A 20,819-nucleotide genomic window follows, 5' to 3' on the forward strand; every position below is an offset into this window, starting at 1 on the left:
GATCCTCAGCTGAGCCATTAATGTCATCTGAAAATATTATGAAGATTAAGGGGTGAGTTATCAACAACTCAGCAAGCAGAGAACATCTACTAGCATGTAAACATGAGCATTTATAACGTTCAACATGCAGAACAAAACATTTTCTTTCAGAATACAGAAACAACATATTTACTTTCAAAATGTATAAACAAAACTTTTTACAAAACATCAGAGCGAAATTTTTAGAAAATAAACTTGTTCCCAAAAAGAAAATTCTTTGGCATATCCAAACTGAAACATTATATTCATATCATCTCATAGCATCACATTGGGACAAATACCATGTTTAACCCCGTGGTAAGGTTATAAACCACCATCGGAATCAGATCACATTCATATACAGAATCATAACTTCATGCCAAGGTTTTCAGATGACACATCATATCAAAACAAAATACTGAATAGCTTCAGATCATTTCACATGTTCGAAATAAACAGAATCCAAAACATCTTCATTTATTCATGGCAAAATTTTTAGATTTTCATATTCGCTCTTTTTATATAGTTCAGAAACAGAATGCATAAAATTAGCTCATGTCTACACCAATCATGACAGAAAAATACTTTCTCTTATATAGAATTTATGCACATGCAAAACAAATATCTGAGGTCGTTTTCAGATTTCTTTTTAAAACAAATATGCATATTTTCAAAGTCAACCTCATTTCATTTCTTTTATGCAAATCTAGTATATGAACCCCGCTTACCTGACTTCCGTGTACAAGATATGCCTTGGATCTGTCCTCTAACAGTATCACAACCTAAAACAATAAACATATACCACATAATTAATAATCCAAATAGGTATACCACTAAGCTCAATTAATAAAACTTAAACCAGCCCCTTTTTAATGTAAAATTCTCCATAAGATAAAATCTGGACAGCCCACTTCAAACCGTCAATCTTTTCACTCTAGCACCACCAAGTAATTTCCACCCAACATCCACTTAACCAAACCCAAACAGCCTAATAAGAACCCAAGAATTAACACCAAGCAGTCCCAATTACTAGCCCAAAACAGTCTCACAAAACCATCCAAATAATCATACTTCTCAACTTCAAGACTTCAAACATAGGCAACCACAACCCAATAGATAAAACACCTATACACCATAAATTACATAGGTAATAAATTGCCAAAAGCTTACTGCAGTACTGCAATCTTGACCAACGCTACAACCATATCAATAACATTTTACCACATTCCACAATCCAACCATATAATATCCAAATACTAGCAAAAGTTTTGGAAGAGACTTACCTAGAAGAGTCACCAAAGTTTCAAACCTCCTCGAATTCAAGCAAACCTCTGAAGTCTACACCCAAAAATGTCACAGAATTCTCTAATGAAAAAGCTAGTGGTCTGCGCAAAGAAGGATTAAGGTCTGAGTGCGTGCACGGCAAGCCAAGATTGAGTGGTGTGTGCGATTGACAAACCGAAGGAAAAATAAAATAAAAGAGGATCTGCGAAATGTGTAATAGCAGGGTATAGGAACAAAAATTAAGAGTAAGATCAGTGGGTGGGTGGGATAGTTATCGAGAATAAATTAAAAAACACTCTAGAGAAAGAATTCCAACGACGGCACCAAGGTTATCGAGACCCACGAATACGCTGCACAGTGTCAAACGCAAAGAAAAAAAATTCACGAAACTGTCGGTGAGGCCAAGAAAAACAGAGAATGAGAGAGAGAGAACGATGGCTCACCTTCGAGGAACCAAGATTTCGAGGCTCACGGAACAAGCAGCGCCAGCCAAGGGTGAACCAAAAATCTGCGTAAGAGAGAGTCTGAGTAGTTCAAATGCAATGAGGGAAGTTTTCAAGTGAGAAGCCGAGAATAAACTGTAGGAACGTGGGAAGAGGCACACGGAATGGAGAGATTTTCAAGAAGAACAGGACAGCTGGGAAAAGAAAGAAAACAGAAGAAGAAAAGAAAAAAAAACTGATAGGAAGGAGAAAACAAAAAGGGAAAAAAAAATAAAACTCACCAACGACACCGTTTACTGGAGTCCTTCGAGCTGGGCTTCATCTGAACCTGGGCCTTAGGCCCGGGTGTTACATCCTCCCCTCTTATAAAAATTCCGTCCTTGAAATTTGTCACAAGTTATCAAGAGCACTAACGAACAACTATGGGTACTTGACTTGCATTTCCTCTTCTAATTCCCAAGAGGCTTCACTGATAGCATGATTATTCCATACCACTTTAACCAATGGAATGGTCCAATTCCATAGCAATTGGTCTTTTCTCTCAACAATCTGCACCGGCTCTTCTGTATAAGACAGATTTTCTGAAGTTGAAGAGGTTCGTAATCGATAACGTGGGTAGGGTCAGGTATATACTTCCTCAGCATAGATACATAAAATACGTCATGAACCCCTGAGAGTGCTGGTGGTAGGGCTACTCTGTAAGACACTGGTCCAATCCGATCAAGAATCTCAAAGGGCCTGACATATCTAGGGCTCAACTTGCCCTTCTTTCCAAACCTCATGACCCCTTTCATTGGCGCAATCCTCAAGAATACTTTATTCTTGACCTCAAACTCTAATTGGAGACAACGGTTATCTGCATAGCTCTTCTGACGACTCTGAGCTGCTCTCATTCTGACTCGAATGGTCTCTATCTTCTTTGTTGTCTTCTGTATGATTTATGGACCCAAAATCTATCTTTCCCCCACCTCGTCCCAATATAAAGGAGATCTACACTTTCTACTGTAAAGTGCTTCATAAGGTGCCATCTCAATGCTAGCCTGGTAACTGTTATTATAAGCAAACTCAACCAAAGGCAAGTGTCGAATCTAGGTTCCCTTTAAATCCAGCATACACGCTCTCAACATGTCTTCCAAAATTTGAATGGTCCTTTCCGACTGACCATCTGTCTGCGGGTGAAAAGCAGTGCTGAAATTTAACTTAGTGTCCATAGCTTCCTGTAAGCTTTGCCAAAACTTCGAAGTGAAACGAGGATCCCTATCTGACACAATGGACACGGGTACCCCATGCAATCTCACTATTTCCTGTATATACAGCTCGACTAGTTTCTCCAGTTTATAAGAAACTTTGATAGGCACAAAGTGAGCAGTCTTCGTCAAACGGTCCACTATCACCCATATTGCATCCTGACTAGTCAGTGTCCATGGAAGGCCTGTAACAAAGTCCATAGAAATATGCTCCCATTTCCATTCTGGAATCTGAAGTGGTCGCAATAACCCTGCTGGTCTCTGATGTTCTACTTTCACCTGTTGACAGGTTAGACACTGTGCCACAAACTTGGCAATCTCTCTCTTCATGCCATTCCACCAGAAAGACCCCTTCAAATCCCGATATATTTTTGTGCTACCTGGGTGAACTGTGAAAGGGGAGCGGTGCGCTTCTTCGAGGATAAGTCTTTTTATATCATCATTGTCCGGCACACATAACCTATCTCTGAACCTTAACACTCCATCTTTAGAAACACTGAACTCAGATTTATTTCCTTTTTCTACTTCTTCTATCAATCTTGCTACCTCAGAATCTTCTTTTTGAGCAAGCTTAATTCTGTCTATTAAATCTGGTTGAACTATTAAACTGGCTATCAATGCCTGCTGATCACTAGTAATAACTTCAATAGCAGCTCTTTCTAAGTCCATTATTAAGTAGGGCTGAGTGGTAAGAGTAGCAACTACTGGTCCCATAGGCTTCCTGCTAAGTGCATCAGCTATAACATTAGCTTTGCCTGGATGGTAGTTAATGTTGCAGTCGTAATCCTTGACTAGTTCAAGCCATCTCCTCTGTCTCATATTCAATTCCTTCTGAGTGAAAAAGTACTTCAAACTCTTGTGATCAGTGTAGATTTCGCACCTTTCACCATATAAATAATGCCTCCAGATTTTAAGTGCGAAGACAACAGCGACTAACTCCAAATCATGTGTGGGGTAATTTTGCTCATATGTTTTCAATTGCCGAGAAGCGTATGCTATTACTTTCCCGTGATGCATCAATACACACCCCAATCTCGAACGTGAAGCGTCACTGAAACCACAAAACCTCCTCTTTCGCTAGGGACTGTCAAAACTAGAGCTGTCACCAATCTCTTCTTCAATTCCTGGAAGCTTTCCTCACATTTCTCAGTCCATTCATACTTATTGTTCTTCCTGGTAAGGGCGGTAAGGGGAACCACTATTTTTGAGAAATTGTCTATAAATCGACGGTAATAATAGCCAAACCCAAGAAACTCCTAACTTCATGCACATTGGTTGGTTAAGTCTAGTTAACTATTGCTTCAATTTTCCCGGGGTTTACTGAAATACCATTCTTTGAGACTACATGTCCCAAAAATGCAATAGACTCAAGCCAAAACTCACACTTCTTGAACTTAGCAAATAATTTCTTATCCCTGAGTGTTCCAAGTACTTGTCTCAGATGCTCTTCATGTTTAGCTTTGTTCTTGGAGTAGATTAATATGTCGTCAATAAACACCACTACAAATTTATCTAAGAATTCATGAAATACCCAATTCATCAAATCCATAAATACCGTTGGGGCATTAGTTAGGCCAAAAGGCATGGCCAAGAATTCATAATGGTCGTACCTGGTCCTGAAAGTTGTCTTAGGCACATCCTCCGCCTTGATCTTTAATTGATGGTAACCCGATCTAAGATCAATCTTGGAGAAAACCTGAGCACCTCGCAACTGATCAAATAAATCATTGATGCAGGGCAGCGGATATTTATTCTTTATGGTCACTCGGTTCAATTCTCTGTAGTCTATACATATACTCATTGTCACATCCTTCTTCTTCACAAACAAATCTGGAGCTCCCCAAGGTAACACACTAGGCCTGATGAAACCTTTATCTAATAAATCTTGCAACTGTTCTTTGAGCTCAGCTAACTCTGATGGTGCCATTCGATAAGGGGCTTTAGAAAGAGGTGCCGTGCATGGGGCTAATTCAACAGCAAACTCTACCTCCTGCTCAGGTGGTAATTTGGACAAATCTTCAGAAAAAACTTCCGGATATTCTCTCACATAGGAATCTCTTCTAGTTCCAATTCTTCCTTTGGTTCATCCACCACGAAAGCCTAGTACCCCTGACACCCATTACGTAATAACTTGCCAACCTGAAAAGCAGAAATAACTGATGGAAGGGTACGCACTCTGGAACCCATAAACCGAAGTTCCTCTTCTTCTTGAAACTTGAACACCACTTCCCTTTTAAAACAATCAATACTAGCATAACTGGAAGCTAACCAATCCATTCCCAAAATCACATCAAACCCAAACATAGGAAAGACTATCAGGTTAACTGGCATTTCCCTCCCGCTAATAGTTATTGGACACTTAAGTATAATCTTATTGCAGGTCATTATATCACCTGCTGGGGTTGAGACCCTCAAATTGTAATCCATTTCATTAGCATCGACGGGGCAGAACTTAATGTAATCCATTGAAATAAAAGAGTGGGTAGCTCCCAAGTCAAATAAAACAGCAGCCTTATTGAGAAACAAGGGAATAATTTCTGTGATTACGTCATATAATCCATAAAGATAACAAGATAAGTAATCCTTAATTCTCAACATAAAAAGCTAAAAAGGAAGGTCATAAAGATTATACCTGTGATTACATCATTCTTGTCCTCAGCTTCTCCCGGTGTCAAAGCAAACACCCGTACCGGCATAGTCCTCCGCTGATTATTGCCTTGGTTATTCAGCCTAAAGTTTTGAGGTCGGTTGGGCCTTCAGTTGTTTTCTGCAAGCAATGGACATTCTCTAATGAAGTGCCCATCCTTACCGCATTTGAAACATGATCCCACTTCCTTTCTGCACTCCCCAACATGTATGCGGTTACAAAATTTATAGGGGTTAGTTGTATGATTTCCCTAAATCTGTCTCTGACTTGAACTGCTCCCCTCATTTCTCCTCTTCCATTGCCCTTGATCCGAACTAGGGAATCCTTGTGGAGCAGCTCTCTTCCTCTGTTCTTGCAATTCAACACCCCTCTTGAGATTCTGCTCAACTAGCATCGCCTTGTGCACTAATTCTGAAAAATTCTGAATCTGTAAGACTATCACTCGTTCATAAATCCTGTAGTTCAAGCCTTCCTCAAACTTCCTGGCCTTTTTCTCCTCATCAGGAATCAAGTATGCAGCGAAGCGTGATAATTCCGCAAACTTTACAGCATACTGGCGCACAATCATGGTCCCTTGTACTAAATTGGTGAACTCCCAAACTCTCGCTTCCCTATCCGCTCTAGGGAAAAATCAGTCAAAGAAATTCTGCTTGAATTGAGTCCAAACAATCACTCCAGTCCCCTCAGCCTCCCTGATGACTTTTTCAGAATTCGACCACCTCTTTTCTTCTCCAGTTAGTTTAAAAGCTGTGAATTGAACTTTCTGCTGATTAGTACACTCCAAAACATCGAAGATCTCTTCAATATCTTGAATCCAGTCCTCTGCTGCGTTCGTATCGCCTCTTCCATCAAAGGTGGGAGGATGCGTCCGATTAAACTGTTCAAACGTGCAACCCCCATCATTGTTGTTTTCATTCAAATCTTCAAGGCTTTTCATTCAAATCTTCAAGGCTTCGAACTCGACGATGGGCCGCCATCCCGAAAGCTTAAACTTGTGAAACGTTCTAAAATAAATAAGAGCGAAAATATTAGCTGAATAGAATAAATCAATAAAATAAATATAATATACGCATAAACACCAATATATATATATATATCAGATAACTATTAAAGCCTGACATCACTTAATACTCACATACATCATTAGAATCTAAAACCTCAAAGTCACGAATTCAATTCCTAACATCTGCCAAATCTGAAACCTCAAATCCTATCAACATCATTCATAAGATTTTTAGAAGCTCAAACTTAAATGTCCACATGATCATCCTTATATTCCTCAAGTTCCTATACTGAAATTTTACATCCTATGAACCCACAGATATCTAAACCTCTAAGGTTTATAGTATGTAGAATTCAAACCTGGCTCTGATACCAACTGTAACGCCCCGAACCCGAGGGTCCAGAGTGTTAACTCATATAACCTGATAATCAACTCCAACAATACTAATGTACTTCCAAATCCAAGAATAAATACTTCCAAAACTTCAAATCAAACGTACATACTTCAAATTAATAAATCATTCATTCTATCAAATCCTCAATCCAACAACCCAAATAAATATCAACTTTTCTCCATGTCTCAAATAACATACTAGAATAAAATAAAATTGACATAAGTCTCCATAAACCGTCTAAATCTATTGAAATCAACTTAATAAATAAATAACATCCAACATCAGCACTAATACCACGAGATACCCAAAACTATCCACAAACTCTAATACTGATCCTCAGCTAAACCATCAATGTCATCTGAAAATATTATGAAGATTAAGGGGTGAGTTATCAACAACTCATCAAGCAGAGAGTATATACTAGCATGTAAACATGAGCATTTATAACGTTCAACATGTAGAACAAAATATTTTCTTTCAGAATACAGAAGCAACATATTTACTTTCAGAATGTATAAACAAAACTTGTTACAAAACATCAAAGCAAAATTTTTAGAAAAATAAACTTGTTCCCAAAAAGAAAATCCTTTGGCATATCCAAACTGAAACATTATATTCATATCATCTCATAGCATCACATTGGGACAAATACCATGTTTAACCCCGTGGTAGGGTTATAAACTACCATTATATCCGTGGCTGGGCCGTATACCATGTTTCACCCCCGTGGTAGGGTTATGAACCACTATTATACCCGTGGCTGGGCTGTATACCATGTTTCACCCTCGTGGTAGGGTTATAAACCATCATTATACCCTTGGCTAGGTCATGTTTCACCCTCGTAGTAGGATTATAAACCACCATTATACCCGTGGCTGGGCCGTATACCATGTTTCACTCCCGTGGTAGGGTTATAAACCACCATTATACCCGTGGCTGGGCATTAACAGAAACAAAACATAACATCATCAGAATCAGATCACATTCATATACAGAATCAGAACTTCATGCCAAGGTTTCCAGATGACCAACCATATAATATCCAAATACTTTACCACGTTCCACAATCCAACCATATAATATCCAAATACTACCAAAAGCTTCGGAAGAGACTTAGCTAGAAGAGTCACCAAAGTTTCAAACCTCCTCGAATTCAAGCAAACCTCTGAAGTCTACACCCAAAAATGTCACAGAATTCTCTAATGAAAAAGCTAGTGGTCTGCACAAAGAATGATTAAGGTCTGAGTGCGTGCACAGCAAGCCAAGACAGAGTGGTGTGTGCGATTGACAAACCGAAGGAAAAATAAAATAAAAGAGGATCTGCGAAATGTGTAACAGTAGGGTATAGGAACAAAAATTAAGAGTAAGATCAGTGAATGGGTGGGATAGTTACCGAAAAGAAATTAAAAACACTCCAGAGAAAAAATTCCAACGACGGCACCAAGGTTATCAAGACCCACGAATATGCTGCACAGTGTCAAACCCAAAGAAAAAAAATTCACGAAACTGTCGGTGAGGCCAGGAAAAATAGAGAACGAGAGAGAGAGAACGATGACTCACCTTCGAGGAACCAAGATTTCGAGGCTCACGGAACAAGCAGCGCCAGCCAAGGGTGAACCAAAAATCTGCGTAAGAGAGAGTCTGAGTAGTTCAAAATGCAATGAGGGAAGTTTTCAAGTGAGAAGCCTAGAATAAATTGTAGGAACGTGGGAAGAGGCACACAGAATCCTCTGACGGGAAGGAGAAAACAAAGAGGAAAAAAAAAATAAAACTCACCAACGCCGCCGTTTACTGGAGTCCTCTGAGCTGGGCTTCATCTGAACTTGCACCTTGGGCCTGGGTGTTACATAGGACCTCATCGACGAGCCTTCCAAGGGACCCCACCATGCACGGCAGTTCCTCCCAAGCTGTTCAGCCTTCACACTTTATTTCCCCTGCAACACCCACACGATCACAAACCACTAAACCCACGTTCAATCCATGCACACAACCAGCCGTCCCCCATATTTATTCGTTCACTGAACCAATGCAATGGCCGTCAAGCCAACTACTCCTCACGGAGGTGAAGACCCACACCATTACCATCTAGCCGCGAACCACCAAGCATTGGGATGCTGCTTTATAAAGCCACCGTAGGCCAGCCCCTTATGTTGAAAACCACCGCATGTGAATCCCTTCAAGCACGACAACTCCAACCACCTCGCAAGGCGCTACCTCACGTCGGAAACACCATAAAAACAGCCCAGTGACTGCGTCCCAACCACCCTGCAAACCTTCACGTTGCCATAAGTCCTCTGTCTTACAATGCCAAAACAGAGCAATTTTTGTGCTCTCAGTCCCAGATGTTACCTCGCACGACCACCCTCACGCACCTTCATAGGCAACAATAGACACCGAAGATGAAGACTCCACGGTCAGACCTGCAGCCCCCACCGTTCGGTCATCGTGCTCCCCCTCTTCTCCCATAGATGTGGAACGTGAAATGGACAGCACCCACCTCTCGGGCTCTCTCCCTCTATCCACATTATCTCTATGTCTCTCTCTCTCTCTCTCTCTCTCTCTCTCTCTCTCATTTTCATGCCTAATCTCCCTGAACAGCCACCGCCACTCACCCATGCCGGAGGTTCACGGTCAAACCCATAGCTCACGCTGCATGCAAACTCTGCTCGTAAGCCTCTCTAGTCTCTCCTCCACTTCACTTGTTAAATTGTTAGGCCGCTTAGATAGTAAATTACATATGTGACCCAATGTTTATTGATAATGATGATATTATTGTGATAGTACTAAGAGAAACGAGATGTGTGGCCATTGGAGATATTTTACAGTTTAATCTCATGATCATTTGGAGAGATTATGTGGAAATCAAAATATTTTGGGAAGAGTCGATATTTTAGGGTTTCAGGATTGTTATATATTAAGGAAAATATAGAATTTTATATCTCAAGTTTTAATTATGAAGTATGTATTCAATCGAAAATTTAAGCAGGTTACGTGATTATTTTATAGGTGACGATTAATATTTGCTCAGCACTATAGTGAGAAAATTTTGAAAAGATAAAACGTCCATGTAAGTGGGGTTCTTGTACTATACTTTGCATAAAATATAAAGGACTGGGGCTGATTTTATGATAATGTGGATGATATGTTTTGACAAGAAATTTGCAACAACCTGAGTTATTTGTTTTGCATTACTCATGAAATCTGTATGAAAGAGAAAAATATTGTTGTCATGACTGGTGTATACATGAGTAAATTTTTTGCATTCTGTTTCTGAACTATGCAAAAAGGAAACATATGAAATGTGAGTTTAAGTGACAGGAAGTAACTCTCCGACCCCATCCGGGATTGAGGCGTTATATCTGTGCTCTCATTTCTTCCCCACTTCTTCTTGTTTCTTGCCTTCTCTTCCTCTATTCTCATATTGCCATGGCTCCCAAGAATTTCTCTCGTGCTGCTCCCAAGAGCTCCAACTATGTCAATCCTTTTGGTTCCTCACGTGCTCCCGAGGTTTTAGACCCTCTTAGGTCTGTACTGAGTCCCAATGGTTCGACGGATTTTCCTGACGGTCAGTGGTGACTCCAAGTGAGTTGGAGTCTCTAAAATGTACCTTCAAGTACTCAACATCGTGGAGTTCGTGGTGCCAGCACCCCAAGAAGGAGTAGTGGACTTTGAAGGCTATGCCTCGAAGGTAACCTTGTACTCAAGCATGTCCTCTAGTGGCCTTTGGCTGCCCTTCTGCCGTCCAGTTCATGACGTGCTAGACTACCTACATTTGGAACCAACACAACTCCATCTAAACGCGTGGAGGATTTTAGTGTCTTGCTATGTCATCTGGCGGTGGGAGTTGGAGAAGGTAGGTTTGGATCACCCTGACCTCACCGCTCGCGGGTTCCTTCTCACCCACAACCTCTTGAAGTAAAATGGCAACTCATGTAGCTTCTGGTCGATTCATGCATTGGCCCACCTGGAGCCATAGTATAATCGGGTGAAGGGGTGGAACCAATGCTTCTTTCTCATGTCAGGCAAAGGATGAGAGTTTCCAGTCATCTAAGTCAATCGGCTCGACTACCCTGTTCGCACCATTAGGGGAGTTGCCAGCGAGGACAAAAGCTTTTGACCGTCTGCAACTTCTGAAGAGGTGAGTCGAATATAGACCGTTAGGGCCTGGGTAAAGCTGCACCCGGACGATGTTTACTCCAAGGCCTTGTTGGATGAGAGCAGCCTCCATAAGTATCTGGCTCCCCTAGCCAACATGTGTTTCGCCGATCGTTGTATACCCATGCAGTCGGTTGTTCCCGTTCCCCAGTTCGTAGGCGTTCCCCTAGCCCGTCGATGGTCGAAAAAATAAGAAGCCCAGGAGGGACGTTCTCGCCCTTAGTAGCTTTGACTTGGCATCAATGCCTCCCTCGGGGCAATCTTCTATTCCTGTGGTTGTCCGGCGACCAAAGCATTCATCGAAAAGGGGTAGGAAATCTTCTCCGAATCCTAAAGTTGCGTCTTCCTTTTCTTCGCCATGTAAGGCGGGTGGGGCTGAGGCTCCTTAAAATGTTCGGGCCAACCCTTTGATGGCTAATGTTCCTCAACCCAAGGGGTCCCTTCCAGTTCTTTCGGAGGTTCCCTCTCCCACCCGGTCGGGCAACGCGAGGGGCGTTGAGACCTTTCCCCTTGGGGAGGAGTTGCTCTCTTTATGATTTTATTGAGTCCTTTGGACCCTCGTACCCGAGAGTCCTAGACAGTGGTCCCGTCTCCTTAAATAAACATGGAGATGATTCCCTCGCTAGCAACCGAGGAACGCCCTACTTGGGGTTAGGACTCTTTTGACTGAGTTTCCATCCCAGAGTCTCCCATTGCCTATTCTACTGAAGTTGAGGTTGTCTCGACCTAAGCCACTTCTGAAAGGGGTAAAGACGATGAATGTCTGGGATGAAAATGGCGAGAGTAGTGTCATGGGCTATCGAGATTCTGGTTCATGTGTCCGAAATGGATGTTGCAGTCGGGCTAGTTGAGGTTAATAAAGCTTCGGTTATTCTCACTGACATTAGGGCTCCATTGCCCTTCACTGGCACCATCCCGGCCTTAGCATCGATTCAAGCCAGGGCCGAAGTCGCGGTGGCATCAGTGGGAGCCAATGAAGTTTCATTGTCCTTCACTAACACCATCCCGACCTTAGCATCGACGGGTGCTAGTGCCGAGGTGGTGATGGAAGGGGCGAGGGAGATTAAGGCAACTCTCCTAGGGCATGATACTGGCGCATTGGAGGCGGGGGTTGGTGAGACTTCAGCGGTTCCAACTGAACTGGGGGCTTTCGCCGTCCTTCTCGACTTGGAAGGGGCGAGGGAGATGGAGGCAACTCTCCCAGGGCATGATATTGGCGCATTGGAGGCGGGGGTTGGTGAGACTTCAGCGGTTCCAACTAAACTGGGGGCTTTCGCCGTCCTTCTCGACTTCAATGTTGGCACTCAAGAGGTCGGAGAAGATCTTGAGGGCGCCACCGAAGGTAAAGGTGAAAGTCGAGGAGGTCCATCCTTGACGGAGCTCGCGAGAGGTGTTGACGCACCAGGTGGTAATGACACCTTGGTCGGGACCCCTATGAGGGAAGGAATCACACTATTCCGGGGTCAGCGGTGGACAGATCCTGCCCTGAATCTGTCCAAGAGATGGTCGAGAAGCTAAGGGAGTTCTTTTCCAGGGTTTGCTCTTAACTTGTCATCTTCCTCTTTTAGTCTTCTTGGTATATTTTCTTTCACGCTAACTTGGAAACCTTTATGGTAGGGAGTTGAGCAACTGACGACCTTCCTTGTGGGCGATCGGCAGGCCCTAGAAAGAGAGAACCAAGCTTTCTGATGCTTGGCGTGATTGACCTTGCACCACGTCGATCGAGAGAGAGAGAGAGAGAGAGAGAAAGGAAAGATGAGCTGGAGGAAGCTTTTGTCAAGGCGCAGCTCAGCCGTGAGTGGAGGAAGAAAAGGATACTTCAGTTGCGTCAATGAAAGGCCTAACTCAAGTATGACCTGGTGAGGTCTCTGGAGGAAGCCGGTTCCCATTGCCTTGAAGCAACGCTCAGCAAGGAAGCGAGGGACAACCTTCAAAACTCCCTCGACTGCTAGCTAGAGGAGCTGGACAGGCTCCGAGCAAAGAATTCAAGGTTGGGGAAATAGCATGACTCTGATGCTCGGTCATACAAATGGCTGGAGGGGAGATACGAGGAGCTTGCCAAGTCCTCAAAGAATAAGTTGGACTCTCTCAAGGCCAAATCCTAGAGGGTGAAGGACTTGATGGTCAAGAATGCCTTGGCCTGTGATGGGGAATCCAATGAGAAGAGCCAGGCTGATAACTTGGAGACCAGGGTGGCCGAGGCCGATTGCGTGATAGCCGCTCATGAGGCAACTATCTGGGACCTACGCTCTCTCCTGGATCGTGTTGAAGTCGTCGTCCCTTAGCTGCGTGAGGAGTTGTCTCACGTCTGCTTGGTTTGTGATGATGCTTGGTTTGTGAGGATGCTTGATCTTACGGATATTTGGAAAGCTTGGAAAGAATGTGGGAGCATGTGCTCGTTAAGCCTTAGAGCAACTTGAGGTCCCCGAAAATGCAAGACCTTCCTCCAGGCCAGACAGAACTGAAGCAAGGTCCCTCAATAGGAAAGAAACTGATCCCGAGTATCCTCTCAAACGAACCCACAAATCAAACTCCAATTGCCTTTCATCCTTTCTTTTTGTATCTTTGTGCTTTTCTTTTCTCATTTCTATGAAAAATTTGCAATAATGTTAATGAATTCATGAGCATTAGTTTACCTTCTTGTGCTCTTTTTTCTTTCTTAGCATTTTCTTTTTTGTACTCGGAGAGTGTAACGAGTGAAAGGAGTCGAGAGAACCCGACGAGTAGAGGTGAGTACAGGTGAGTGACTTTATCACAATGATCAACCGTAAGTGAACTTAATTTTATTTGTAATTATAATCACTAATTTGGATCATCTTGACCAAATGCGACGATGGTTCAAGGTGTTTGTTTAGTTGTCGTTTCTTTGTTGAGGGAGGTGGCGGCCCAAGAGTTAAAGTCAGGTAGTCGAGATACTGGACCTGCTCTCCACTGAGGGAGGTTAGGATACCTTAGGCTAAACTCACCTTTTTTGTTCTCATGGGGAGGTAAGTTTCCAGACAGCTGAGGAGCTGGTCCACTCTTCTACGTGACGGGGGTCGGGGTAAGTTGTTCTCCTCCGTGAGGGGTAGAAGTCACTCTCAGTTGGACTCTCCCTTTAGTTCCTCACGGGGAGGTAAGCTGGGCAGTTCGAGACTAGACCCGCACCCACTCATTGACATCACAGGGAAGTTAAGTGTCAGGTAGGCTGGTGCTGATCTCGCTCTTCGCTGTGGCTGAGATTTGGGTAAGTGGCTGGGCAGCCGAGAGGTTGAACTCCCTCTCCACTGCAGGAGGGATAAAGCAGTCTTAAGGCATAACACATCCCTTTGGATCCCGCAAGAAGGTAAGTTGTCAGACAGTTTGAGACTGGACCTGCTCCTGCCTATTGACCCCCACAGGATAGGTAAGTGTCGGGCAGCCAAAGGCTGGACTCGCTTTCCACCGCGGCAGGGATAAAGTAGCCTTAAGGTGTAACCCATCATTTTGGGGTCCTGCAAGGAAGTAAGTTATCAGATAGCTAAGGAGTTGGGTCCGTTCTTTGCCATGATGGGGTCGGGATAAGTTTTCGGGTAGCAGAAAGGTTGAACCCGTTCTCCTACATGAGGAAGGTCAGTTTTTTGGAGGGGTTGGACCCTCCTCTTGACTTTCATAGGGAGTTAAGTTGCCGGGCAGTTTGGGACTGGTCCCGTTCCCACCCATTGATATCACAGGGAAGGTAAATTGGTGACGATGGAGATTACTTTCCTGGATAAGGGAGTCAATATATAGTTGGGGAGAGGGCGAGACACAATTCATTCCTCAAAAACCATATTTTCATTAATAACTTTTCAACCATGACAATACAACTTACACATTTTACAATCTCCTCCTTTTTTCTTTAACAATAAAACTTCTGCAAATGCTCAGCTTCCCATGGGTGGGACAGCTCTTTTTCTTGGGAGTTTTAGAGCTAGTAAGAGCCTAGGCGGTTGTTGGTGGTAACCACATAGGGGCCCTCTCATCGGGGGCCCAACTTTCCCTCTTCTTGGGTGGTCGTCCCTGCTTATTTTAACACCATGTCGCCTATCTTGAATTCCCTTGGTCATACCCGTTTGTTGAAACATTATTCGACCCTCCTTTTATTGACCATTGTCCTCACTTCTACTCCAAGTCTTACTTCCTCCAGCAAGTCGAGCTATTCTTCTAGTCGCTCATTGTTGGAATTTTGCTCGAAGTGTTGTACCCTATAGGTAGGAATTCCAACCTCGACTGGCAGCATCACTTCTTGTCCATAGGTGAGGGTGAAAGGAGTTTCTCCCATGGGGGTCCTTATTGTGATTCGGTACACCCATAATACATCGGGGAGTTCCTCTGCCCAAGCACCCTTCCTGTCGTGGAGTTTCTTCTTGAGAATCCTCATCAATGTCTTGTTGCTTGCTTAGACTTGCTCGTTGGACTATGGGTATCTCGAAGACGAGTATCAAAATTTGATTCACAGGTTCTAGAAACAGTCCCAGTAGTGGTCGGAGTCAAACTGTCTCCCGCATTCCAATACGATGATGCAAGGGATGCCGGATTTGTAGATGACGGTCTTCCACAAGAAGTGAGTGATATTACTTGTCGTGATTGTTTTTAACGCTTCAGCCTCTACCCATTCGGTGAAATAGTCCGCAGCCACCACCATGAACTTTACTCCCCCTTTGCCCAGGGGGAGGGTGCCCACCAAGTCAACTCCCTATTGTGCGAATGACCATGGTGAGGTGATTGACGTCAATTCCTTGGGCGGGCAATGGTGTAGTGGGGAGTATTCTTGACACTTTCTACACTTTCGAACATATTCCTCTGCGTCCTGTTGGACACGAGGCCAGTAGTACCCCACCCTCAACACTTTGCTTGCCAACACATTTCCTTCAGAGTGGGTCGCCACAGATTCCCCCATGCACCTCTGCCAACACGTGCTGGGCTTATACGAATGAGACACACCTTTAAAGAGGCATGGAGTAACCTCGCTTGTACAAAACCTCATCAAGTAAGGGTCAGGGAGGGCTGGTGAGGTATTTTTTTAGAGGCTTGAATGTTCGGTCACATTCACCGTCCTATACTTGTACCTTTCGCAATACTTTGAAAAATGGTAGACACTTGTTAGTGGATCTGGATATGAATCTGTTAAGGGTCGCCATTCAGCTGGCAAGTTACTGCACTTCGCTGATGTTTCAAGGTGGGGCCAAGTTGAGTATAGCCTCTACTTTCTCTAGGTTATCATTTATTCTCCGTTTCAAAACCATGAAGCCTAAAAACGTCTTGGAACTCATGCCAAAAGCAAACTTTGGTAGGTTGAGCTTCATTTGATACTAACATAGTACCGCAAAGGCTTTGTGGAGGTCAGAGAGGTGTTGCTCTGGAGCTCCACTCTTGACCAGCAAATTATCCATGTAGACTTATATATTTTTCCCTATCTAACTCTTAAACATGCTATTGACCAGCCTATCCTATTATAATTGTTGTAGTAGTCATGCACAAGCCTTATCTTGATTTTATTTTCTTGTGTTAAGAGTTTCGGTTCTACCTGAGTTCTCGTTCAATGCAACCTCCTCTACACGAATATCTGGGATATTTTTAAAATCTTAATTTGATTATATTCTTTATTTTGGTTTTAATTAGATTGTGTGAAGTTTTTTAAATGTGATATGTTTTATTACTACTTTTGAAATACCTGTAAATGAAAGAAGATAAAATACTTTAGACAAAAAAAAAAAAAAAAGATGAAATAATGATAATGAACAAAACAATAACTCACAGAAAGTACTAATCGCCGCCTCTAGGAGTTTGCTTCGTTCGCTGGGGGGAGGAGGGTTGAAGCTTTGGCTTCAACCACCTCCCTCGTCAGCCTTAGTCTCGGTTTAGGTCTTTCTTTTCCTGGTTTTTTTGTTAGCTTTTCTCCAGTTGCATTGAATATAGGCGATCTGCTACTTTCCGGTGAGCAAAGTCCGACACGCGCCCCACCATCAGCCTCCCCAGGCGCCGATCTTCAAGACGACAGAAGAGATCTGCCCATTTGAGTGGCGCGTAAGCCTCACGCGCGGTCTATACCGTGCGCGAGTTTCACACGCTGCCATGCCTGCAGAAGCTTTCTGCCGCCATGCGCGGTACCGTCGGGATCAGTGGCGTCGGATCTTTCTATTCTATCCTTTCAACCCTCTCCAGGTGTGGCGCGTGTATTGCACGTGCTGCCACAGCCAGTAGTGGCCCCTCGCCAGCGATTCGTCTCAGTTTTTGGTTGCTACACTATGTTCCCGCTTTCCCTAACCGAAGATCAAGTGAAAGTGGATGTGAAGGTTCTTGCCAGCCTATCCAGACCAACACGTTGCAGCACACCCCTTTGTACTGTGGCTTTTAGCTGCAGGTTAATAGTCTGTTTATCAGACTATTCAAAAATTGTCTTCAAGCGGTCTCTCATTGTGGGAATTGGGTAGGAGTCAAAATTTTGGCTCCGATCACCCCTTTTATTTTCTTACTTTTGTTTTGTAATGCGTGTTGGTTTTAAGAAGACTGTAGAAAACTTCCATCCTACTGAACTTATATCTTGTATCTATTAATTTATCTATAAAATAATTCCTTGTCGAGGAAAAAAAAAAAAAACTCACAGAAAGTACAAGGGACGTAAACGAAGTGATAATAAAAGGTACAAGTAATAATCAGACTTAGATAATGGAAATGTAAAAAGTAATCTCGTGCCAATCACATGTGAGTTGACGCATTGCATAATTTTTTATTTTTTAATTTCTCTTTCTTTACTATTTTTTCAGTATTATTTCTCTCTTTTAGTCTTTTTACTTCTTTCTTCCTTCATCATTTATCTCTCTTCATCTTTTCATTTCTCTTCTTCTAAAAATAAAGAAGAAATTTGGGTAAACGGTCGGATTGTGATATTTTAAGATAATTAGTTAAAATAGAAAAAAAGGGTTAGATATTTAAGCTATTGAGAATGCTCATAGACATTCATATTCCAATTTTCCACCAGTCAAGCTATTAATAATTGATACAATAAATAAAAGTTGCCGAGAGAAAATGAAACTATAAATAGGAAAAAGAGGGGACAAAAATGGAACGAGTGGAGTGTGATTGTGACGTAAATTATAGCCAAAACACTGAGGGAAAAGGAGAAAAATAATTGTTACTAAGGTCTGCATTATTTACTGTAGGGATATATTATCAAAAGCCCAAAAGGATCATAGAACCCAGACGAGGCACAACATACTTGAGTGAAACAAGTCTGGTTTCATCCATCTGACATAAAATTAATCCTCCAGGCCCGGAAAACAATGTTTTCTGATCCGCAGCAAAACAGGATATTCAATGTTTTCGACTTTTCCCAAACAGTTGGTGGGCAAATTCCATTATGAATAATGAACAGGGTAGTGACCATGATCATGAATCTCTCGCCTCACTCTGTCCCCATCAAACAGACCAATAATCAAACATTCCCCATCTCCTTCTCATCTTGTTCTACATATGTTAATCAGAACATAAAATAAGAGATTTCTTCTTCGGTTTAGGGCATGCGAAGAAATGGGACGCGAAGAAGATTTCAAAAGATGAGAAGAAGGTGTAAACCAATAGATGAGAAGAACCTGTCTTTACATTTCGTTTTCGTGGTCGTCTATGGGGAAGCTTGCTCCAGAATGCCAAATCTATTCCATGGGCTTCAGATGAGAAGAAGATGCAAAAAAAAAAAAAAAATGAAGATGAGAAGAAGAAGATGAGAGGTACCTGATCTTCGTGGTTCTCTATGGGGTACAAGAAGAAGAAGATGGAAGAAGAAGATGAGAAGAAGATGAAATCAATCTCCATGAGTTCTCGAAGCTTGCTGCGTTTCAACCTAGATGAATTCAACGAAACGATGTGTTTCATTTTTACACGTGGATGGACGTGTACGCGAGGGTTCCCAACCCCTGGGTGCGAGTAGAGTTTTTCTTATCCTATGTTGTGGCATTAGATGATAGATTCATAGGTAAAATATAATAAATAGTTTCCAATCATCTAAAACATCTATTCATTATAATTTTTCTCATCATCCTCTCATCGTCTCATGATGTGGTTAGATGAAATGTTCATAAGTGAAATATAATAAATAGTCTCTAATCATCTAATGTCATATCTTGAAATGATGGAATGATGATAAGAATTGAAATGATGAGTAGTATTACTCGATGTCCTATCTTTGAAAGAAAAAAAACTTTTATTTTTCTAGTTTAAAAAATGTTTGAATTGAAATTAAAAATAATGAAAAGAAATCATAGAACCTTTTAAAAAAATTAAGGAAATCAGTCAGTCAAAAGTTTGTAATACTCTATATATAGTAAAACTTCGACTAAAAGGTTATCTTATTCCCCATTTACGTACGAATAATAAAACCTCATGATTCCAAAGCCATAATTTGAAATAAATTCAGTGCCCAACTCCAAGGGAACATATATAGTTTCTTGTAGTAGAAATTAATATTCACAGTCTTAAAATATATAAGTTCCATCCATTACTTTTAAAAAAATAGATAAATACGTAAAAAATGTTATTTTTTTTAATGGTGAACACATATTTCAAATGAAGTGCACACAATTTGTACATCTTAAAATTTTATTCATGATTCACTTTTAATCTCAACTAATTTCATGTCAACTTACTGTCCAAATGACACCTAACTCTAACATCATATATAGAAGGAACGTTAAAAATTTTCAACAAACTCATGGATAAGTATCAAATTATATCAATAAGGTTTCTTTAATTTCCTTTAATGAGGCACTTCGAAGTCAAACGAGGGGACCTTAATTTACTAAAGGTTATTTATGCCTTAAATATGCCACAAATTAATTTGGTAACATTGAATTTTCCATTGAAACAAATCGTGATCAGGACAGACCGAAAATAGATTTTAAAACCTTCCTATTACGATCATGAAGATAAACCCAAAAATTTCTAAGTTATATAAATAAGCAAAGATGAGATATAGAAGTTGAGGAAATCCTCTTACAGAACAAATCATCTTCAACCCTGTGTAGGCATGAGACCTAATGTGGAGAATCTTTCAAGTTGGGAAACTTCTCCAAAATCAGCATTGGGTCTTCTTCAAGACGAGTCTGATTTAACTTTAACTGGATAAGATGTAGAGAAATTTTGTCGTATTTGGCAATTTTTCTATTTTCTTGAGGAGTCGTAGTTGATACATGTGAGGACAACTCGTTACAATTGGTGTTATTAAATCCACTCTGATCTTAACCCAACTATTTTGACTGATCTTTTCTTTTCCATGAGCCCAAAAGGCTCATCGAACCCGAATGAGGCACAATAGACAAGTCTAGTCCGATAAAGTTTGGTCCATCTTACATAAAATTAAACCTCGAGATACTGAAAGTATTGTAGAAGGGATCGGGGTTACCTGCTCCAAAAGTTAAATCAATATTTACTAAAACTGTCGTCGATGGGTTCTTCAAAATGAAACCCATATGCAAACGAAAGATGAAATTTGTTTGGATAAATAAAAAACAAACGAAAAAAAAAAAGAGTAGGCGAATAATGACTAGGCCTTTCAATTCCTAGTATAAACCCAACCACGGCCAGATGCCAATCTCAATTGAAAGAAAATATATTTTTATTTTTCTAGTTTAAA

The 20,819-nt window shown here is 41.7% G+C and overlaps 1 protein-coding gene across 1 annotated transcript; it reads right to left on the reverse strand.

Moving 5' to 3' along the window:
* Positions 1–2,194: 2,194 nt before the first annotated feature.
* Positions 2,195–2,638, reverse strand: LOC121254709. The gene has a single exon (XM_041154882.1). It carries the CDS (start codon positions 2,636–2,638, stop codon positions 2,195–2,197), a length of 444 nt encoding a protein of 147 aa, XP_041010816.1.
* Between the last annotated feature and the right edge of the window lie 18,181 nt (positions 2,639–20,819).

The sequence above is a fragment of the Juglans microcarpa x Juglans regia genome, chromosome 1D (assembly GCF_004785595.1).
Source record: "Juglans microcarpa x Juglans regia isolate MS1-56 chromosome 1D, Jm3101_v1.0, whole genome shotgun sequence".
Classification (NCBI taxonomy): domain Eukaryota; kingdom Viridiplantae; phylum Streptophyta; class Magnoliopsida; order Fagales; family Juglandaceae; genus Juglans; species Juglans microcarpa x Juglans regia.